The sequence below is a fragment of the Budorcas taxicolor genome, chromosome 14 (genome assembly GCF_023091745.1).
Source record: "Budorcas taxicolor isolate Tak-1 chromosome 14, Takin1.1, whole genome shotgun sequence".
NCBI lineage: Eukaryota > Metazoa > Chordata > Mammalia > Artiodactyla > Bovidae > Budorcas > Budorcas taxicolor.
This window is the reverse complement of record NC_068923.1, coordinates 38,367,968-38,392,913: the sequence shown is the minus strand read 5'-3', so window position 1 is coordinate 38,392,913 and position 24,946 is coordinate 38,367,968. Positions and strand designations below refer to the sequence as shown.

Below are 24,946 nucleotides of genomic sequence, written 5' to 3'. Positions count from 1 at the left end.
ATAACAGCAAGCGACAGAGAGTGTTGACATGAAACAATGGAAAATGCAATGCCTCAATCTGAGTAAAGAAAAGAACATCTTTCCAACTGTGCAGTTAGAAAGTATCAGTCTGCCCCACAAGCTCCCAGACATCATTGTGATCCAAAGGAGAGATTATATGCACAGAGCTGATGGGAAAGAATGAACTGCAACATATTTTTATGCATTAAAATTTTTTTGGACTTTGTATCTCCTAGTTAGCCTATTAGCACTGATCAGGGACTATTTACTTTCTCACAGCAAACCCCTGTGCTGTGTGACAGGAGCTGCCCAGCTTATCTCAGAGAAAGTCTCTACAGATGCCAGCTTTGGGCTGCCAGAATGCTTGGTCACAACCATGTTAGTGGTTCACCATGAACTAGAACTAGTCAGGGAAAGCAACCCAAGGTTGATACCAAAAGATAAATAGCAGCCTCTTCCACAAAAAGGAATGCATGGGAGCCTCAACCACAGAATAAGTTTACATTTGGCAAAATGTCTTCATGGTTTTTATTTTAGTTAATCCTCACAATTGCACTTTGAGGTGCAAACATTTAAGGTCAGTACATTTCTCTCATATTGGTCTCTTTAAAACTTAACCTCTATCAAACAAACTACACCTCACGCCTTTTATCACATTGTCCATTTCCTGCATTAGTTTGAGCTTGTACGGAGGGATTTCTTTGTGCTTCTCACTGTTGTTTACCTGGTACCTGGAGCAGTGCCTGGCACAAAGGAAGCACTCAATCAATAATTGTTGTTGAAAAATTGTTATCCACCTATTTTGCAGAGGTGGACAATGAGGGCCAAGTAAATTAAAAGTAGGATAACTCATTAGAATCAGAGCTAGTCTGATGATGTCATGAGCAGGGTTCCTTCCACCATAACACACTCCCTCCCATATGGGAAAAGGAAGAGAAAGAAATCAAATAAAATGGCATAGAATTGCTTTTCCAGTTTATAATAATGGATCCAGATGCATACACTAGGGCAACTTAGGTGTTTCTTTCTGCATCTAGGGGATGTAGAAGTCGAGTTTTATCAAGGAGGGTCAGTACCTGGCAAGGACACTGAGGACATTTAGAGGTTGAGGGTCCTACTTCCTTCTGTGGCTTTGACATTTGCTCTTTGGTTCATCCCTGGAAGAACATACAAAAAATTAAGTTAAATTTTTTTAATTAAAACTTTTAAGTGCTCTTTCAGTTCAGTTCAGTTCAGTTCATTCGCTCAGTCGTGTCCAACTCTTTGCGACCCCATGAATTGCAGCACGCCAGGCCTCCCTGTCCATCACCAACTCCCGGAGTTCACTCAAACTCACGTCCATCAAGTCGGTGATGCCATCCAGCCATCTCATCCTTTGTCATCCCCTTCTCCTCCTGCTCCCAATCCCTCCCAGCATCAGAGTCTTTTCCAATAAGTCAACTCTTCGCATGAGGTGGCCAAAGTACTAGCATTTCAGCTTTAGCATCATTCCTTCCAAAGAACTCCCAGGGCTGATCTCCTTCAGAATGGACTGGTTGGGTCTCCTTGTAGTCCAAGGGACTCTCAAGAGTCTTCTCCAACACCACAGTTCAAAAGCATCAATTCTTTGGCGCTCAGCTTTCTTCACAGTCCAACTTTCACATCCATATATGACCACTGGAAAAACCATAGCCTGACTAGACAGACCTTTGTTGGCAAAGTAATGTCTCTGCTTTTGAGTATGCTATCTAGGTTGGTCATAACTTTTCTTCCAAGGAGTAAGCATCTTTTAATTTCATGGCTGCAATCACCATCTGGAGTGATTTTGGAGCCCCAAAAAATAAAGTCTGACACTGTTTCCACTGTTTCCGCATCTATTTCCCATGAAATGATGGGACCAGATGCCATGATCTGCTCTTTAGCCAGCGTAAATTTTAGCCATGGTGTTTAAAAACTTTCGATGACGTTTTCTTCTATCATATCAAGTCCCTTGTGTAACTAGGGTCCCGATTCATGGGAGAGGCTGCCATGAGGGAGAGACCCCATCTGAAGGAAGTGGATGGTCTGCTGTGGTGGGAGCACCTGCGGCCCATGAGCACTAGGTTTCCGAGGTGGTTCTCATCTTCCCCGAGGATGGTAGTCCTGGAGAGTGCTATGTATATCCTTTTGGAAATGTCTAATGAATTATGCTTCAGAGTTTTTGCTTTATTTTAATAATTAGTTTTCTGATGACTATCCTTACTAATGGAAACATCCCTAGTGGCTCAGACGGTAAGAGATCCACCTGCAGTTCAGGTTGAGGGGCTCCCTAGGTGGCGCTAGTGAGAAAGCACCCACTTGCCAATGCAGGAGACCCGTGTTCAATCTCTGGATTGGGAAGATCCCCTGGAGGAAGGCATGGCAACCTACTCCAGTATTCTTGCCTAAAGAATCCCAAGGAGAGAAGAGTCTGGCGGGCTACAGTCCATAGGGTCACAAATAGTCAGACACGACTTAAGTGCATGCACCATCCTAACTAAACTACAGATGTTCCATTCTAGTGCATTGTAAAAAAACCTGAATCTATGCATCCATATTGTCTATGGGAAGAAAAGTAGACTCCAAATGTTAAATTAAAAAGCAGGTCTTTTTGGAACATCAAAGTTGAAATCAAGTTATTCTGGTCAAATATTGAGGATAAAAATACATTTTCATAAAAATCCTCAATCTTTTTTTCAAAACTGCATTTTTCCTCATTTTAAAAATTTTAACATGTGCTATACATATGTATTTCCTAGATTTCTCCTCTTCTGATGTTAAATATTGGTCTTCAGAGTTAGAAATCTAATAGTCAAAAATGTTAACGCCTATTTAAAATACATGTTTTTAACTAATAAGTAGATCACACAAGGAGATCACATAAAAATGATTTAATTTGTTTGGACAACAAATAATTTAGCTCTCTCTTGGAAATGCATTTAGGAAAATAATAAATTTGATTATTAAATTTACCCATGCATTTGTTCGGGTGTATACATTTACATATTAATTGAATCCCTGGCAAAAATATGTAATCAAATTGGAGACTTAAATAATATCAACATTTACATTCTTCTCATAGCCTCTTAGAGTGCATTATTCCTAAGAAAAATGGAAACGCTTAGCCTTCCTGGCCTGATTAATCATGCAGGGCTGGATGGAGTACCAAGAGCAAGGCTCAGAAGCTTTTCTTTGGATGCTGAGGACGGTGTATGTTTGATAGTATGTATTAAAGGGACCGAGAGTAAGCACTTGTCACAGCCTAAGCCAGCAGGGTCTCCTCATGGCGCTGGGAAAAACACTCCACAGCAAAGGGTGTCAAATGCTGACAGACAGGGGTGAACGAAAGGGGTAAACAGAAGGGCTTCAGAGATTCCTCACGTTCTCTTGTTCCTGCTGCAACTGGCAAACTTCCAGGCCTCGCCTGCAAAGCCCACAGAAAGCAGCAGCTGGTGGAGCCGCATTAGCAAATAAGGCCTCGGGGCTCCCCATGTTCCAGGCTCTGTTCACCAACTGCTGTTCACTCAAACAGCTGGATCAGAGCAGAGAGAGCCAAGACGTCGTTTGAGCTTTATGTGTACAACTGTTTTGATACGGATTGTCTGCTGGAGGCAGCGATAATGATAGCTTTCAAGGCTCGCACGTTGGACTGTGAAGGATGCTGATATTTGAAAGAAGAAAACAGACTCTGAAGGATTGGGAAACACACAATTTTAAATACTGAAACTCGGGCCTTGATTTGTTCTGATGCCATTCAAGTGTGCAATTTTAACACCCTTTAGTTACTAATACAACTAATGTTTTAAGGATTTTTTTATTAGTTATATACAAAATGTTACTCATTTTTTAAAACAATAATCTGAGCTGGACAACCTGGGTATTTTTTTCTTTTCCTTTTCAAAGAGAACCCAAGGAAAATAACCTGCAAACGTGTTTAAATCTGTATCAGAGTGGGCCCACAGAGTCCCTCTCCAGCTGTTTCTCAGCCTGGCGCTCTTACACTGTAGGTGTGGGCCAGGGGAGAAAAGAATGTTCTATTAGCATCAAGCCATGGATGTAATAGGCAGGTCAGGAGGGGAGAACACATGGTATCTGCTTTGGTTTCCTAATTGATTTTAACTGAGCCTTTGCTTTCCATTAATTGGAAAAAGGTTTTGAAGGAACTCAGTGAAAATCTCTTCATCATCATAATCCTCCTCCATTACTTTAATTGACATTTTTTAGCTTCTATAATTAAAGAACAATATTAATCCTCAACAAAAAAAAATCTGTAAAATTTAAGGAAACAGTTCCAGTTTTCAAAAAAGTGAAATCTATCCTCTATGTTCAATGGATCAGGTTTCCCCAGTGGGGAGATAACTATTAAGAGCCATTCAAGACTAAAATGCCAATGACATGCAGGACTTTTAGTCAAAAAAAAAAAAAAAAATTCACTGGGCTTGAAATAAGCAAAATGAGAAATGCACACACAAGTTAGAAAGCACCTTGAGACATTTGAGTCCTAAGAATTTAGCAAATGAAGTTCCCAAAAGATCAAGGATTTTTAATATTATTTATGTAAAGCCCAAGCCATCAGTCCTAAATATACCCGAGCATCTATTTGATGGAATTCAAGATATACATGCTGAGTATCTGCTATGTGTCAAGGTCTGTGCTAGATATGAGGGCTATGCTGGTAAATGAAGTAGATTTCTCTCTCTGCATTTTTGAGTTTATAATCTATTAGGGTGTATCAGGCAAGATTAGCTCTGCTATGTACAACAGAAAACTCAAGAGGACTGAAAAAGATTGACCTTTACTTCCCTTCCACATGACATACTCCCTTGGTAAGTAGACCGTCCGTGGTCTGGTGTCTTCATGATAGTCAGACACTCAGGCTTCTTTCCGTGAGTCCAAAATCATCAAGGTGCCACCTCTTGGTCCAAGACATTTTCCTGAGCTCTAATTACCACACCCACATTATTTCCAGCAGAAAAAGAACAAAGGAAAGTGAGCCCTTCCTTCAAGGAGATTTCTTGGAAGGACCACCCAACACTTTCATTTATATTTCAGTAGCCAAAACATGGTCACATGACCATAAAGCTGCAAATAAAGGAGACAGTGTCCTCGGTCAGCCAGCTTTTTGGCTCGACAAGCTAAATACCAGAGGCTTGTCCCTCTGGACCAAAGTAAATGAGGATCAGAGGGTACAACTTGAGATTTCTGCCACAAATGGAAACAGACATTATTCATATTTTCTTTTCATCTTGGGACTAAAGCTAGATGAAGTTCACAGGAAAAAATAAAGATCATCATACTAGCTAAAGTCAGTTCGTACTTGTAGTGTTCGTTTCTTCATTTATACACTGACTAGGCAAGTGTTTTTAGAATACTTGAAATGCCTAATTTAACTAAGAGATCTCAGGAAGGACTGAAAAATGCTTTCAGTTCAGTTCAGTTCAGTCATTTAGTCATGTCCGACTCTTTTCGACCCCATGAATCGCAGCACGCCAGGCCTCCCTGTCCATCACCAAGTCCCAGAGTTCACTCAGACTCACATCCATCGAGTCAGTGATGCCATCCAGCCATCTCTCTTTTGTCCCCTTCTCCTCCTGCCCCCAATCCCTCCCAGCATCAGAGTCTTTTCCAGTGAGTCAACTCTTCGCATGAGGTAGCCAAAGTACTGGAGTTTCAGCTTTAGCATCATTCCTTCCAAAGAACACCCAGGGCTGATCTCCTTCACAATGGATTGGTTGGATCTCCTTGCAGTCCAAGGGACTCTCAAGAGTCTTCTCCAACACCACAGCATCAATTCTTCGGCACTCAACCTTCTTCACAGTCTTGTCATGTACAAATCAAGATTACCTTGTAGAAATACATACACACTTAAGAAATTTAAAAGTAGTGCCCACAAAGAAAGTACAAGCAGATTGCTTTAGCAGTTCAGAATAAGGAGGTTCTTGAAGCTTTGTAGATGAGCTGACTCTTGAACTTTAAAATTTATTCAGTGTTTGGATATGTGAATATGATAATGGCATCATGGAATCGTGACAAGAACACAAACATGTAAAATAAGCATATTTCTACTCTAATCTTTGTTGGTAGAGAGATCTGAGACCATTTAATCTCTACCATCCTCAGTAAACTTGTGTAAACAGACATTTTTGCCTCAAAGGGGAATTATAAGGCCCAACAGGTGAAAAAGTTCGGTGCAAACTGAAAATCACTGAGCAAAGTATTTTTTTAAAACTGTTTTTCAAATTTGCAAACAGCAACTGCTCAGAAAGTGAATGCTGAAAGAGCGGCATAGACAAGGCACATGTTTAAGGGAGAGAGACAGAGGCAAAGAAAAGCAGTTAGTTGGGTTTAGTTGAATAATTAGGTGTTTGACGGACACATAAGGAATAAAGTTTATTTGGAATCTTGAATAGCATGCCGAAGAGTTTGGATTCCATTTGGGAGGCAGATATCACTGAGAAGTGTTTGAGTCTGACTCATGAAGATTAATTTTACAGCACTCTTTGGGGTGGATGTGAAGATGTTCTTTTCATTAAACGTTAAGTAGCTGTTCCAAGTGAAGAGGTAGTGAAAGCCTGAAATACGTGAACGGGGTGGGGTGAGAGAAGGTCAGATGGGAGGAGTATTTCGGAGCCGACTGAGTGGAACCCACCAGAGTTTGATAGAAAAGGAATGAACCAAAAATTACTAAAACATTTTGAGTAGAGGTGATGAAGAGGATGAAGGTGTCATCAAGAGAAACTGGACACAGAGTACAAAATAGTTGTGAAAAAGAAAACTTTGTTCAGTTTTCCAGCAGTGGTGATGTCCAAGTAGTGACGTCTAGCAGAGTCAGACCCAGAATTGGGGCCAGAATTATGCATTTTCATTTAGAAATTCCCCACTAACAAAATCGTGATGCATCTTAGCTGAATGGAAGAAATGTGACTCAGAATGTTAGGGAATCATTTAGGGGTGGAAAGTTGTAAGAAGAATAGAAGTCAACGGCAGAGCCAAGAGGAGTCAGAATAGCAGTTGAGATTAAGCATGACTTAAGTGAATTATTCACAATACGTGGAAAATACTGGAGAGTAACAGGAAATAATATTTTTCAAGTTGATGTTTCATATTTCACATTAAGATCTGTAGTCAGTCACTATCTTTCTAGAAGGAAACCAGTAATCAAAACGTTTGCTTACCTTCATGAGCTGACTAATTATTTTTAGTTTTCAGTAATCAAGCTCCCTCCAGTTTAATTTGCCCCATGTTATACATTAGGCAGTGATGAACACTGAACTGACTCCTATGAAAGCAGGGTGGAATGAAAAAACTCCTCCTGATTCAGAAATGTCACCAAGGGTGTTAAGATCTATTTCTAAGTGCATCTGAGGGCTAAAGAGATGAATGTGCTCTCTAATTTGTGCTTGCCACCCTCTACACGGGAGAAGTGGTCTTTGATTCAGTGTTAAAGCTGCTGTCTGCCTGGCATAACACCACTGGTTACATGATATTTTAAACTAACGATAAGTCTGTTGAAAAAGTGGTATCCTGTTGAGTGCTTCATGGTCTCTACCCAGGCTGATTCCTTACTCCCTTTCACCATGCCCACCTCCTTCTACTAAAATTACAAAGGTGGAAATACAGCTTTAATACTCAGAGATCTACTCACCACACTAATTAGCATGGGAGAATAATAATTTTAAGAAATAAAATGGTGAAAAAGATAGGTGCTATGAGGTGGAATTTGTAGGCATAAATCTGGAAACTCTGTGTGTAGGTAATTTAGAGATCACTTTCCGCCATCTCATGTGAAAACCACAATGTTGCTGAAAGAGTGAGAAGTGAGCTCCAGATAAGTTGCACACTGTTCAAGCTTGTAACTTGGGATTTCTGTGACAGAGAAATAACATATCAATTAGTTACATACTTTGGGGAAAATAATTTAAAGTATGATTCTGTTAGTAAACATTTTTAATTTACAGGACTCTACAAAACAGATATGTTTGAATATGCATGCAACTGCTTTGTTTGGTGTAGGGTTGGGAGAGGGAGCTGCCCCATATATAGAACAGTACCCTTAGTGGGCTCCCGTTAGTCAGTGCCCACAATGAAACACCAGTTCCACATGGTAAAAGTCTAAAAAACAGCACAATATGACCTCAGGACCTTAGAATACGGGCCTGAAAAGAGACCCAGTGGCACAACTTGAGGATAACCGTGAATGCTAGTATTGATCAGATTATAGAAGTTATATGAACAGTTAGTTACACAGGAACAAATACTATTTTAGTAAACATGAGTGGAGGCAACATGAATGGACTCAATAAAAACCATGGACTTGGGTAGACAGTTTGGACAGGTGTGTTTGATTATCTTTAATTAACTATAACTATCCCTTTAGGATACATAAAATATTGGATCAGCTGCTTAATACAGTAGGAAGTATCAAAGACTGGAATTGAGAGATGTAGGTTTTAACTCCAACTCTGTAATTTGGGTAAATCGGTTTTTAAGATCTCTAGGTTTTATTCATTTATTTATATAGTTATTCAACAGATATTCAAAACCCCTCAGTCTCTTCTTTTCACTGAGAGCATGTCACTGGGGCCTCTGCAGAGCTAACATATATCATTGAATAGTAATAACTGCTCAATGAGGGTTTTCATAGAAAGGAGAACTGTGAGCTGCTTTTGGAAGGTTAGAGGGACATGGTTTAAATTATGGGGGAAAAGGTTGATTTGCACCAGGAAAGCAATGCCTATAAAAGCATAGAGTCAGCCTAACCCATCTCCTAGGAGAGCCAGAGTCTAGGATACCTAGAACTGAGACTGAAGATGAAGAGTAGCAAGAGTTGGAAAGGTCAGAAGTGGGGAGTATTGACTAATATGATGACTTACGGTGGAGACAGTGAACCTAATACAGAGAACAGAGGCAGACAACCTCTTCAGTCACAACTCCTGTTTCAGACAGGTCTAACTGGGTTGGTAAGATGCCTAGAGAGCATTGGTAGAAAATGAGTTTATTACCAAAAGAAAAAAATCCTATGACTAAGTTACCTATTACCCTTTTCATTATTTCCATGTCATGGTAACATTTGCAGAAGGGTAATTACTAGGCATTCTGACATTGTATGGGGTTTTTTTCTTAATGAAATAGAGAAAGGTAACTTTTATTTTTACTTTTTCCATTCCCAAATATAAATTTAATGTATACCTCTTCATGTTAAAAAAGAACTGCCCTTCTTTTTTCCATTTCTTTATTCTCTCTGTTGCTTTATAAATCTTCTACCTGCATGAACTCCCCAGCACCCTTCAGCAAGAACAAAACTGAGCTGCTTCTGTAAGCCCCACAAAATATTCCCATTATTTTAAGTTTGAAAATGCCACAGAAATATTAAGTGAAATTCACCACACTGCTCTTAAACAACACTTTTGACCTCTAGATGCGTTAAGAGCTTCATCCTCCAATGCTTTTAATTCTAATCCTTGCAGAGGCAAAATTCACTGCTTGAATTATAAGAGTGAGTCTCATTAAGGCTAAAAAGCAGTGACCCAGATAGCATAATGGATTAATATCGTGACCTTGCAACTTTAGAGCTTTACTTTCGAATCTGACTAGGTAGTCAAATCATTTCAATAGTCAATTAATCAATTGGTTAATACCAGCCTGTAAGTGTTCTAAGTCAGAAGTTCATAGATCATGTGGCCAATACTAGCCTATATAGAATTAAGCTGAGAACCATAGTATGCTTAACTTTCAAAACCTTTTTTAATTGATGAGAATCAAAGAAATGGATTTTCATGAATTACTGTGAATGCTGTAGTACTAGTGTAATGTTAATTGCTCGGTCATCTCTGACTCTTTGAGACCCCATGGACTGTAGCCCGCCAGGCTCCACTGTCTGTGGGATTTCCCAGACAAGAGTACTAGAGTGGGTAGCCATTCCCTTCTCCGGATCTTCCTGACTCAGGAATTGAACCTGTGTCTCCTGCATCACAGGCAGATTCTTTACATTCTGAGGCACCAGTGAATGCTGTAATCACTAATAATTATATAATATTGACACACTAATAAACATCAGTATTTTGAAACTTACCCTATCAGTATCTGTTAATGATATATGTTTGCATTTCACTGCAGTGTAAAGAAGGACTGTAAATATAATTAACCAGGTCTTGAGTAATGAAATGTAATGTCAATGGATTTCCAACATTCTGTATTTTACTATCTTTAGGGTGATACATATAGTTACGTTATCCTTCTCTAGGAGAAGGGTGGAAATGTGTATAGTTAACCAGGAGTTTTAAACTTAAAAAATGGAGTTTTAAGGCCTAGGGATATTTTTTTTCCAGAAACAAGTTTTGTGAAAAATTATTCCTGTCCATTTTTTGTAGATGCAAGATATACGGAACCCAGAAGGGACGCACTATAGCTCCCATCCTCAGATGGCAGCCATGAGACCAAGGGCTCAGCCTGCAGACCTCAGGCAGCAGCCAGGAATGATGCCGCATGGCCAGCTCACCACCATCAACCAGTCACAGCTCAGCGCTCAGCTCGGACTTAACGTGGGAGGGGGCAGCATCCCCCACAACTCACCATCTCCTCCTGGAAGCAAATCTGCGACTCCTTCACCATCCAGCTCAGTGCACGAAGACGAAGGTGACGATGCCTCTAAGGTAGGACTTATAAGAAATGCTTGCTGCCTAAAAAAATACTGTTCATTAGCACTTTCCCTGACTTCAGGTGGATGGAGGTAATATCATCCAAATGGGAAGCATTGTGGGGGACTGAGTGAGTTAAATCACCTGCTTGTCCAAATACATTTTAAAGTTCCGAACAAATCCTTTCGGAGAAGGCAATGACGACCACTCCAGTACTCTTGCCTGGAAAACTCCATGGACGGAGGAGCCTGGTGGGCTGCAGTCCATGGGATTGCAAAGAGTCGGACACGACTGAGTAACTTCACTTTCACTTTTCACTTTCATGCATTGGAGAAGGAACTGGCAACCCACTTCAGTGTTCTTGCCTGGAGAATCCCAGGGAGCCTGGTGGGCTGCCGTCTATGGGGTCCCACAGAGTCAGACATCACTGAAGCAACTTAGCAGCAGCAGCAGCAACAAATCCTTTAAATGCAAATGTACTAAACATAGGAGTAGGTTGCACCCACACAGTACAGGGTCTGCTAGTGAGTCAGGGAGAATAAATAAACATCTAGGACTCAATATCCAGTCAGGCTTATTTCACTGCTCATTCAAAACTATCATTCAATTTAACTACTTTATTTTAAAAAGGCAATATCCCAGGGATATAATATTGGGTCTGTGTGTGTGTGATGGTTAGAGAAATCTCTGAGATCATCTGATCCAAACATGTCATATTTAGGATGAAGAAAAGAAGGGTCAGAAGTACTAGGTGATGCCCTTCCAGAGAAAGGAGCCTGGGTGCTTCTTTACTTATCTTTTGTTTACCCCAGGCCATTGTGATCGTCTGTCTGCATCACCTTAAGTTATCTGTATAAAGATGGGTCTTTGTTGTCCTTATTTTTGGAAAATTAGCTACAAAAGTAGTTAGCTCTTTAAAGTATTCAAGGCACCCTTGTCAAATGATTGTTTCATAACCAAGTATACTCTCAGTCAAGAAGACCAAAATCATCTTTTTATTGCCTTGGTTATCAGTCAGTCAGGGTTCCCTGGTAGCACAGTAGTAGGGAATCCACCTGCAAATCAGGAGAAGAGGGTTCAATCCCTGGATTGGGACAATCCCCTGAAAAAGGAAATGGCAACCAACTCCAGAATCTTTGCCTGGAAAATCCCATGGACAGAGGAGACTGGTGGGCTATAGTCTGTGGGGTCTCAAAAGAGTCAGACATGACTTAATTGACTAAAGCATCAAATCAGTCAAGCATCTTTCAAACTTGACCACTCGAGGACTCTTGTCCCTGGTTACTGTGAAAAGCACTGGCAGCTACATGCATGCTTCATATTCCTCCTAAGTTTCAGTGTCACTAATGAATTGCCACTTGGGTCAATCTTTTGTTTCTTTTCACTTTGTGAGAATTTTGTTTTGGGGAAACAAAAGGCAATACCATGGGATTCTGATCTATACCGTTAACTTAACAATTGCTAGCTACACTGGAGAAGGCAATGGTGACCCACTCCAGTACTCTTGCCTGGAAAGTCCCATGGGCAGAGGAGCCTGGTAGGCTGCAGTCCATGGGGTCGCTAAGAGTTGGACACAACTGAGCGACTTCACTTTCACTTTTCACTTTCATGCATTGGAGAAGGAAATGGCAGCCCACTCCAGTGTTCTTGCCTGGAGGATCCCAGGGACAGGGGAGCCTTGTAGGCTGCTGTCTATGGGATCGCACAGTCAGACACGACTGAAGTGACTTAGCAGCAGCAGCAGCTACACTAATCTTTTAACAATCCAAATAGTGACACATAGATTTATTCAGCCTGATGTCAAAAGACGAGGCTGCTATGTTGACATTTTATTATTTTCAGTATTCCTGAAGCTCTAACATTTAGGGCCTTAATCCTCAAAGCACCACCAGGGTAGCTAATTCCTAGAGATAGTGAATGACTCCCCTGGAGCACATCTTTGATAGACATACCATACAACCAGAGCCACACCCAAGTCATCTCCTTCATCAGACTGTTACATACCATACCAATACCCCCGCCACATCTCCCCAGAGGACCTGCTATGGACAACTAGGGAACACCTCTAGAGCAGAGCCCTTGGAAAACTGTTCAGACCTTCCTGTCCTGAGCTGACTCGGCCCCTTCCTTCCCCCCAAAACCGCAATAAGGACTCTGGCCTTTCCCTGCCCTCTCCCATCTCTGCCTCCTGTACGGACCTGTACGGCATGCTGGGCCTCCTGTTTCTGGGTTTGTGTGAGTATAAATTTCTTCTTTCATGACATTCATTTCCATGACTGCTGTCTGCCATCCCTGATGAAAACAAATGCCTGATAGGTTTTAGAGCAGCTACACAGCTAGATATGAGCACCCATGCTGATCCCCTCTACCCCATGGTCTCTCCCTGTCAGTGAGCCATCCTCTCATGAGGGAAAGAAAAAGAGAAGGAGGCTAACTGATAGGACGTGAATAATGTATCGGGCTTGTGAAAGCCTGGTCTTTGGCTGATCACTTCAAGGGCAAAATAAATTTTTAAGAAAATGTGTGTTCTTCTAATGGTATCTCCAGCCAGTGAGCACCAGGATCTAAATGTGAACGCCAAGAATCTGTTTGTGGTCAGTGATTTAGGTGTCGAATTATGCATGGATCGTGATTCAAGTTAAATTTCTTAATGTAGGTGATATGTACTACATTGCAAGGGGAAAAAATTAATGTTCTACTCATAGGAAGGATCAATTTGTGCATCTGGATTAGATCTTTATCAGTATTCATTGTTTACATTTCAGGAAATTTGTATGTGTAGCACACTGAGTAGAAATCAGAAGTTCATAGAATTAATATTGATAGATTCCGCCATTTCCTATTGACATATCAGGTCCATATCCTATACTTTTGCTAAGGTATGAATTTGTATGTTATGAGTTTCCAGGCAAGTGTGAAACTTTGCCGGTGAGTATCCTAACCAATCATTTAACTTCCACATCTCAGAGTAATTTATAGCTCATTACTAATGAGCATGTGAACGTTGTGTAGTGGAATATTCTATAGTGGTATATTCTTGAATAAGCTATGATGTGAAGGTGGGTTTCTCAAGAATGCCTTCATTAAGGTGACTTTTTATCTACACAAATACTCTCAAGTTCATGCCTAGTTTAAGTGCATTTTCCATCTCAAAAGCTATCTTCCCATTCCAGCTATACACACTGTCCTTCACCTTCTCTCCAGTTCAGAATTCCCCTGCCCATTTTTCAACTTATTTTTATTAAATGATTTTAAAAATTCCTCCGATGAAAGTGTTCAAGCTTTCTTCATCACTGCCAATTAAATCAGAATTTTCCTTTATGTATGAGAAGGGTTTATGAGGACTGTTGTACTGCTACAGCTCCCGTTAAATGTGAAGTACTGTTTAGTCAAAAGGATCACTTAAATAATTTCTAATAAGAGAACTAAAAAAGAATATTTAGTCTCACACCTGAAAAAGAAGCATTTAAACCTTCCCTCTTAACACTTTGTGCTCTCTTAAGCGATTGCATATTAATTCCAGTTTATCTAATTGAACAAGTAAATGAAATAACTTTGTTTTGACAGACAGAAATATTGTAAATACATCAGTAAAATAAATTATCACCTTATAAACACTCCCCATGGCCCTGATTGCTATGGAGCTGTGTTGACAGCCTGAAGTCATAAACTAGACATACAGTCAAACATCAGAAAAATATAAACTTGGGTAGCTTATGGTTCTAAGCCTGTAATCCAGTATGTGTAACACAACAGACACTTTAAGACACTTAAAGTATCTGGCATTTCAGCAGTGTTTTTAGCACAGTTTTCCCTTTAAGGGAATTATGGGCTAAGAATCACAATATATATTTTTCCATCCTTTTACTTTCAGCTTCTCTGCTGAAAGGATTGTATGTGTTTCTTGTCAGTGGTATATAGTTAAGTTTTTACTTTCAAGTGAAACTGACTTTTAATGACAAAAGTGATGTAATTTTTTTGGTTTTAATTATGTTTCTTGACTATTATGTTTATTTGTATATATAAAACCATGCCTGTATCATGTCAAAAAAAAAATGACACTGACCTCATTTACATACATTCACATATTGAATAAATGCTAAAATACTTGAGTCAATTTCTCCATTTAAGTATGTTGCTTTCTATTTGTCTCACATATGTCTCTGTTTCTTTTTCTCTTTCTTACCTTCCTTAAGATTGATCTTACTTTTCTCATTTCAATATTTCCCATCTTAAGATTGGAAATTAAATTTTATAATCTTTCTCTTTATTTAGTAACTACTCTTAAAAATGCGTGAAAGTCTAAAATTGACATAAAAATGCATGGAAGTCTAACATTGATCAATATCTTTACCCTTCATAAATTACTTTAACTCTAAATACCCTTCTTTCAATTTATACTGGAGCAGTTATTGCTATTGTTTATCTTGATTATAATTTAAATTATAAATTATCTTTAAATTAAATGTAATTTTATGAACTTCATAAAATGCTATTTTTGTTTTTACAGTCTTTTTTCTATAGATTTATTCACATGTAAAAATTTTTTTTTCATCTGACAGCATTTTCCCTATGTCTTTGAAATTTTCTCTCATGATGATCTATTGGGAACAAGATTACCTTAAAAAGTACTTTAACTAGGAAAAATAACTTTAGATTGATGGTGATTCTCCATTATCTTTTGAAGATGTCTTAATCCATTGTATTCTGATTAATTTACTTATATCAATTTCCCAGTTCATAATTCAACTTTAAGCTGTATCAAATCTGAAATTAATGCTCATATATTGGGGTTTTAATTTCAGTTATTTTATGTCTCTAGTTTTATTTGGTTCTTTCTCAAATCTGTTTGGATTTTTTTTTTTTTTTTTTTAGTTGCTTGCTCTTTATCCATGTATTTAATCTCTTTTGTTCTTTAAGCATTTGTTAATTCCAATCTGTGAAGCCTTTGGGGGTCTGAGTCTGTTGTCTATTGTTGCCACTGGTTTTAATGCCTTGATTCATTCTGCTTTTTTGCTTTTGGAATAAGAGCTGATATTCTTTAGAACTTTATGAGAATTCTATTCGACCTGGTTTGAAAGTGGACTCCTCTAAAGATGGTTTGTGTTTGCTTCTGCCAAGTGGCTTGGACCATTACAATCTAGAGCCACTTTTGGCTTAAAAGTTTTTCAGATCACTAGAGTCATATGCGTTCAGGGTATAAATCTTCACAAATGCTGGCTTCTGTTTGTGAATTATCACAAAAGATATTCTTCCCCTTGCCTTCAGAATCATCCTTACAGGTATTGGGAGGGAACATGCCAGGCAAATCATTTTATTTCACCCTGCTCAGAAAGTCTAATTCTTTTCAGTCCTGACTTATAATAGGAACTCTCCTGTTAAACATCCCACTTTTTTTGGTCAGTCATGGGCTTCATCCTCTATCTGCTGTATCTTTGACTCAATTTCACCAGGTTCAGCAGCTGTCTTCAAGACAAAAGTTGGCCTTAGTACTCTGCTTGCTTCTCTGGGTTCTTACATTTGCTTGTTTTTGCTTTTAAGAGTTTCTTACTAAGTTGATAGTTCATCTGGTATGCATTAACATACTGAACAGAAAGACAAGGGGTTTTTTTTTTTCCTCAAAGAAAATAGGGTGTCGCTAGAGAATCAATTAAATAAGCCTTTAAAAAGTACTTTTAATTTACTATAGTTCTGAAGGCTAGACGATTCCTAGAATAAAGTAAAAATGGTAGGCAGACAGAAGTCAAGTAAAATCAGGCAGTATTGGAACCAAATGTCAAGCCACATTGTCTAGCATTAGGACAGAATATTTAAAATTGAGTTTCAAAAGCCTGGTATTTCCCACATTGAACTGTATTTATTACACAATTGTTGAACACTTCACATGATGTAATATGTATGAACACTTCACATGATGTAATATGTATGATACTTTTAAGAATTTCTTAGATCCGAGCAACTAATATGTATTCATTTATCAGAAATAAAGTATCCCAGTGGTTAAGAGTGAGCTTATTAGCAGATAGTTTTGGGGAAAATAGTGAAATTCAGTCAAGCAACCAGTTAGTACTCAATTCCAAATAATTGCTCCTAAATCCATTTAAGTAGCTAGATTATACTACAATGTGATGTTTCCTGGGTGTAAATGTTGTTAGATGATTCATACTCTAGATAACTGGGCATACCTTGATTAAGTCATGGAATAAAGTTCAAGTGAGACAAGTGAGCAAGCTCCGGGAGTTGGTGATGGACAGGGAAGCCTGGCATGCTGCAGTCCATTGAGTCAAAGAGTAGGACACTACTGAGCACCTGAACTAAACTGAGGCTACACGCAGGTGCCTACCTGGCATTTTATTCATGGGAACTGTGTATCAACAGCTTGTGCATTCTCTGTGAGGCAAGAGAAATTTTTAACCTAAAATAATAAATAAATGTATCACCCTAGACAGGTAAATTTAGAAAAGACCAAATGAATCTAACAAAACTGATAAACATAACTAACAGGTGTATGTGCTGCTGCTGCTGCTAAGTTGCTTCAGTCGTGTCCGATTCTGTGCGACCCCATAGACGGCAGCCCATCAGGCTCCGCCGTCCCTGGGATTCTCCAGGCAAGAACACTGGAGTGGGTTGCCATTTCCTTCTCCAATGCAGGAAAGTGAAAAGTGAAAGTGAAGTCGCTCAGTCGTGCCCGACTCTTAGCGACCCCATGGACTGCAGCCCACCAGGCTCCTCAGTCCATGGGATTTTTCAGGCAAGAGTACTGGAGTGGGTTGCCACTGCCTTCTCCGAACAGGTGTATGTAATAGTTTGTAAAACAGATTCATTTTGGGGGATCTTTGATTCTGCCAAAGATAACTAAGTATTGTTTCAGGATGACTTTAGCAAAAACACTCAGTGGCCTTATATAAGGTAAGAAATATAGTCAAATCTTTTCTTCACTTTAAAGTGATTTTGCTGGACAGTAGCCCAAATTTCTTACCTTATATAAGGCCACTGAGTGTTTTTGCTAAAGTCATCCTGAAATAATACTTAGTTATCTTTGGCAGAATCAAAGATCCCTAAAAATGAATCCGTTTTACAAACTATGAAACCTATACAATGCCCTCTGCTTGTGAATCATCTCAAGAGTATAACACTTTATATATGGTTTTCTATAACTGATGTTTTGAGTCATTGAATTAGTTATTATTAATGATAATAATAAACCCAATTGTAAAATGAAAGAGGTATTAAAGCCTTGCTGATTTCACAGTAACTAGATGACTTACTTTCCATGCTTATTTGAATTTATTCTCGTAAGGGGATTTTAGATGGCATAGTTTAGAAAGAAAGGAGAGAATGAATTTAAGTAGCAGAATTTTTCAGTTACAGTACCATCACAAAAAGTGCTATAATATGCCCTGTTTCTATGGCAAAGATTTTATAATATTTACTTTATATGATAAGAGTTATAAGTGGAGTTCTATGTTGTTTGTTCAGCCTATTATGCAGATGGTGCTTGATTAAAATCTATTTTAAACTACAGCGATTACTGCAAGATAGTGTGCATTAAACAGCTCTCCCGGCTCCATTAAAGGCTTTGGGACCACGGCAGTTTATTTTAAATATGCTTATAGACGTTTCCAACTTCTCCAGGGACGTTTCAATATCAGTGATTCTCTTTCCTTGAGTCTTAACTCCTCTACTCTGTATTCTTAAGAAGTGCTATCTAAGTAACACCATTAACACATTGCTTTTTTAAAGTGGAAAATTATTGTTTTATTGTGATAAATAAGTTAAATACATCACTTTAATTAAGCAATAAGACATGACTGGAGGTGGATTACCAAAAGCATAAAGACACCCCCAGGGATTTGGGAAATAGGTATCAGTCTAAAAGTTAATACAGGGAGCACAGATATTTTTGTAAAGCTACTGTGAGAGCAGTATGTCTATGCATTCGTGTCTGTATTTATTTTTCATGGGAGCTTTAATAGAGCATGAAAAAGTCCATGGTAATAAGGATTACAGGTAAGGCCTAAGTCCAGACATATTCTTAGTTGCTATGATTTTCAAACAACTGTTGTATACATTTCAGATGTCCTTTTCCTTGTCACTGTAAGCCTTTGCCCACTACTGTAGAATGCAGGTGGGAACGTGGTGATCCGCTGCATGTAGACTCCGTACTGATGCTGTGAGTCTGGAAAGATTAACAGGACCTTCTTCCTACTCTCAATGTGCTTGTCGTTGTGGAGACTTTATATTTTTGCATTCTATGGTCCATCTGTATTGTCAAGATCATGACATTGGAATTAAATTTTAACTCTTCTAGTCTTAGAACCCAAGTAACTCTAGAAATGTTATACTCTAAAACAGTGTCCTATACGTGATCCTGTACAGTCCTTACAGTAGCCACAAGTCCTGTGTGGCCATGTGCATTTAAATCTAATTAAAATTAAATTTGAAAATCTAGTTCCTCACTTACTCTAGCTTAGCATACTCCATTGTCACACATGGCTAGTGCCTACCTTCAGACAGTACAGAGAACGTTTCCATCTTCCTAGAAAATTCCATGAGATAGTACTGCTCTAGACTACAGTAGTCAGTGTCTCTGGGAAAATTAGACCATAAAATTATAGACTTTCATCCATTCAGACAATACTCAAAATTAAGGTCCAGGGACATATTACAAATCCATTTAGCTCATTTTCTCACCACAATCATATTTATCATCATTGTGTTCATTCCAAATAGTTGATGGTCAGAAAGGCCAGGTGTCTTTCAAAATGCAATCCATTCCTGGCATGTAAGTGGATCTAAATTATAGCAGCATATCTTTCTTTGGGGAGGTTTTGTATATGAGAAATGATCATGTGGTTTTTAAATACGTGATGAAACTACAGCCAGAAAGTAGGCCTGACTAATTCCCAGTTCATTATACAGACTAAAATAACAGCTCACTTCTGTACCTTCCCAAACACAAGTCAAATGCAAAGTAAAAAATAAGACCCCCACAATTAGGTGGTAATGCCCAGTGTTCAGACCCCCCCACCACATCAGGTGGTAATGGCCAGGGCTCACGTGGCAGACAGCCTTTTCACCTCATACAGCACTGCCCACATGTGTGGATGCATTAGACAGCCAGCCACAGCAGGGGATTTGTATCCTGTTATATTGCTTTCTAAAAGCAGACATTGTACATACCCAGTAAGCCTCTATGCAAGGAACGCTGAGCAATATAACAATGATTCCCTTCAAAGCATATTTTATTTCTTAAAATTATTTCATACATAATTTTTATTTTTGTGTTTTCCTCTTACCACAGCTTTTGGTGGAAGGGCACTATTTTAAGCCATAGTTTGGTTCTATGAGGGCAGTTTTATAAGTGGTCAGAATATTATGATCTAAGAATATCATTTTAGTGAGCTAGTTGAATTACTGAAGAAAAGGCAGTGAATCTTAAGAAATAAATATTTTATGTGTGCCCTGTAGATTAGTTCACTCAGATGCCAATTTTCTTGCATGACAGATAATTCAGCCTAAGATTAACCATGAGTATTTAAAAGGAGAGTGTAAAAAAAAATTTTTAATAAATAAATAAAAGGACAGTATATCAACATGCTCTCACTTTCAGGAATCACAGAGATAAAGCTGATGTAATGTTATGAAATTGGCCAGTGGTCTGGCCATAATGGGGGATAACACCCCAGCTTCAAGCTTGGTGCCTCTCAGGTACACTGTCAGGTACACAGGTGAAGCCTCAGGGTGACCCTCCATAATACATAAATGGTGTCTGCTAAGCCTTGAAAATAGGGAGGCAGAAATCATAAAATGCTTATTTCTCCTAAAGGAGAAGACTGCATCTGGCTAACCCTGTTAATAAAGGTAAGCCAGAAAAATAGGGGAAGCCTCCAGAAAGCCAACCAAATTGATTGGCTGCATGGACTTGTTTAGAGATTCCTATAGGGTTGCTATCAAAACAGTTATATGTGTTGTGTCAAAACAGTAGCTTGTGGTTTCTGTATGCTTGATACTTAGAGCTTCTCACTGGCCATAGCCGGTGCTCCGGCTTCTGCAGAGACTCCCTAGAAAGGAGGGCCACGTTTTCCAGTAGTAGGTTAGCTGTCCTACCTGCTACCATGGGTGTCACATGGATTCAGCAGATCTGAAACATGCCCCATGTCATCCAAATACTGATTTAAAAAGTAAGACAGCCTCTTCAATAAATGGTGCTGGGAAAACTGGACAGCTACATATAAAAGTGAAATTAGAACGCTTCCTAACACCATACACAGAGATAAACTCAAAATGGATTAAAGACCTAAATGTAAGACCAGAAACTATGGAACTCTTAGAGGATAACATAGGCACGATACTCTATGACATAAATCAAAGCAAAATCCTCTATGACCCACCTCCTAGAGTAAGGGAAATAAAAACAAAAGTAAACAAGTGGGACTTGATTAAACTTAAAAGTTTTGCACAGCAAAGGAAGCTATAAGCAAGGTGAAAACACACCCCTAAGAATGGGAGAAAATAATAGCAAATGAAACAATTAACAAAGAATTAATTTCTGAAATATACAAGCAGCTCATACAATTCAATGCTAGAAAAACAAACAACCCAATCAAAAAGTGGGAAAAAGACCTAAACAGACATTTCTCCAAAGTAGACATGCAGATGGCTAACAAACACATGAAAAGATGTTCAACATCGCTTATTATTAGAGAAATGAAATCAAAACCACAATGAGGTATCACCTCACACCAGTTAGAATGGCCATCATCAAAAAGTCTACAAACAATAAATGCTAGAGAGTCTACGAACAATAAATGCTGGAGAAAAGGGAACGTTCTTGCACTGTTGGTGGGAATGTAAATTGACACAGCCACTATGGAAGACAGTATGGAGATGCCTTAAAAAACTAGGAATAAAGCCACCATATGACCCAGCAATCCCACTCCTAGGCATATACTTCAAGGAAACCAAAATTGAAAAAGACACATGTATCCCATTGTTCATTGCAGCACTATTTACAATAGCTAGAACATGGAAGCAACATAGATGTCCATTGACAGATGAATGGATAAAGAAGTTGTACATATACAGAATGGAATATTACTCATCCATAAAAAGGAATGCATTTGAGTCAGTTCTGATGAGGTGGATGAACCCAGGACCTATTATACAGAGTGAAGTGAGTCAGAAAGAGAAAGATGAATATCGTATTCTAACATACATAATCTAGGAAAATAGTATGGAAGAATTTATTTACAGGGCAGCAGTAGAGAAACAGACATAGAGAATAGACTTATGGACATGGGAGGAGGGGAGGAGAGCATTAAATATATGGAAAGAGTAACATGGAAACTTACATTGCCATATGTAAAATAGATAGCCAATTCTTATATGGCTCGGGAAACTCAGACAGGGGCTCTGTATCAACCTAGAGGGGTAGGATGGGGAGGGAGATGGGAGGGAGGTTCAAAAGGGAGGGGATATATGTATACCTATGGCTGATTCAAGTTGAGGTTTGACAAAAAAGAGCAAAATTCTGTAAAGCAATCATCCTTCAATAAAAAAAAAATTTTTTTTTAAAGTAAGGAAGCGTAAAGATCAGTTGTTCAAACACAATTTTAGACAGTGGAATAGGGAAACAATTTAAATTATTCAGGGGAAATCTTTTAATAAAAACATTTACAGTGAGTCATAGGAAATTTCTCTATATAACTGACATTTGATTATTTTCTACAAAGATTGTTATAATCTGCAGTCATGGAGATTTCAGTGTGTCAGATCTGAAATCCTAAAAATTGAAACTTTTTCCGTTAAAATGTATAGGGAGTCCAGGTAAATATTCCATGTGGATAAGTATTTATTTCCATACACTGTGTTCCCATTGTCTACATATTCCAATCCTTGATGAAGTATGACCTCCAATGTCATGATCCCTTCACTTTTAGCATTCTTCATTGTGGTCTTTCTTGAATCCTTTTTATTTCTCTTCTTGATATTTTATTGTTTTTAATATAGAAATAGTTATGTTTAGAAAATTTGGAAATTATAAAGCATACAAAGAAGATAAAGATGTCAAATAGCAATGGTTTTTATGCATTCAAAATTCAGAGGAAATGAACTTGACACTCATCCACCCACAATTGTTACTGGAAACCCTGCATCTTAAGAGATTCCCTAAATACAAATTCACAGGAGAAACAGTCTATAGCAAAAAAAAAAAAAAAAAGTCAGGTACACTACCATTTAGTGGTCAGGTAGAGTTGGATGGGCCTAAAAATGATTCTAGAAACAGTGAGGACAGCAAGGTGGGCATAAAATCCGAAGACTGTGAACTTTGGAAGAGACAGGACACTCACAGTGAGAAATCAAGTCAGGGGAAGACTGAAAAGTCCCCTGGATTTAGCTCTGTGGTCCTTGGTGACCTTTTTGAGAGCCTAAGTGATGGGAAGGTGCAGGAGTTGCCTACAGTCAGCATAACCATGTGGAGGAGCCTGACTGTGAAGAGAAGAAAGCTGTGGCTCTGTGCAACCTTGGGGCAAAGAGAAGGTTTGCTTGTTTGTTTGTTGCATGTCTGAAGTATCAAAAGGCGGTTGGAGGAGCAGAGTTAAGGGTGACTAAGGCCAGTGTCTCCAGCTCCTAGACTCTGATTTAATCAGTATAGAGCTAAAGCCTGGACACGAGGCTATTATTTAAAAGTTTCCCAGGTGATTCTAACATTCAACCATTGAGAATGAGCATTGAGGTCATATTTACCTACATGTTTAGTTTAGAGCCATTACCCCAGTTTGCCCAGTATCCACTCAGTCCAGTCTCAGCATTCTTGTCCTTTGGCTCATTAACCTGAGGACCAGTCATCTCACAGGATCACCTGAAACCCTTCCTGGGGAAGTCACCTTCTAGTGTTGATCTATGTCAGTCTGTCTGCTAGGTTCAGAGCCTCCTGTCCCCAAAGGGTTATTTATCTGCTTCAGCTGACAGTTTCAAAACAATAATCTATTCCATAGCTTTTTAACTAAAGACAAAGCCAAAGAATTCGCTTAGGTTTTTGTTTGTTTGTTTTTCCTGTCTCTGGTTCTCAGGGCATATCTTTTAAGCCATGACCATATGGCATCACAAATTAGTGTTAAGGTCATTTCTTTCCATTCATTCAGTAAAAAGTTATTACTGTGTCATAATTAACAGCTGAATACCACTTTAAAATTTTGACCATATTATGTATATATCATCTCAGTAATCACACAATGGCACTGCAACGGGTTTGCAGGAGAGGAAATGGAGGCCCAGAAAAATGATGTAACTTGCCAAGATTTCACAGCTAAACGTAGTAACAGAGGACGTGAGTGTGGATCTTCTGGTGCTACATCCACCAGCCTCTCAGGAGCTCATACTTGGCATCCAATGGTGGCTGTTATTTCACACAGGTTACCTTGCCTAGCAATTTATCTGAATAAGATACATATTGCATGTTTGCCAAGAAGAGAAAAGCAACAGCCATCACAGCGATAGAAGTGATGGTGCAGAACCTCCCTGATAATGGTGACTTCATCAGGGGACAGTGCATGGGGGCCTTTGTGCTGGTGGGAGAGGCGGGTGGAAAGAGGCTTCCTCCGGAGACAGCACTACTCAGTACTCATGTAGACTCATATAATTCTAGAACTAGAAAGAATTGTAGCCCAGACATCTCATTCTATAGATGTTGATAAAGTGACATCACATATTAACTAATTAATATCCAAGTTCAAATGCAGATGTCTAAAATACATTATATTTTTTCCCACTTGCATCACAATAACATAACAATTTAGATTATCCAAATATTCATACTCAAGGACAATGGGAACAAATGCAATCTTTCCTTAAACTGAGTGTTAAAGCTGTGCTAGAAATGTCTAGATTTGAGAGTCTAGTTTCCAGAGATGCACTCTCCAATATGGTAACCACTAGCCACATTTAGCTACTTAAATTTAAAGCAATTAAAATTGTATAAAATTTAAAATTTTGTTTCTTATTCCTGCTGGCTGCATTTCGTATGCTCATTAGTTATGTGTCGCTAGTGGCAACTATATTGAATAGCACAGATTTTAGAACTTTACCCCCTTAGCAGAAAGTTCTGTTGGACAGCACTGATCTAGGGTCTGGATTATGCCATTCTAAGCCATGAACATTACTAAGATTTCCCAGCAGCATTCCACAGACTAAGTGCAACACCAGGAGCCACTCAACTTTATTCATTGGATATGTTGCCACTATCACTTAAAAATCATAATTAGGGGTATCCTTGGTGGCTCAGTGATGGAAAGTCTGCCTGCCAATGC

The 24,946-nt window shown here is 38.8% G+C and overlaps 1 protein-coding gene across 1 annotated transcript in view; it reads left to right on the top strand.

Annotated features, from left to right (window-relative positions):
- TOX (thymocyte selection associated high mobility group box) overlaps positions 1-24,946 on the top strand; it is a 307,411-nt gene that overhangs the window by 240,423 nt on the left and 42,042 nt on the right. The window contains exon 4 of the mRNA XM_052651904.1: positions 10,368-10,649. Within this exon, the coding sequence (XP_052507864.1) occupies positions 10,368-10,649 (282 nt within the window). The remainder of the gene's footprint in view (positions 1-10,367; positions 10,650-24,946) is intronic.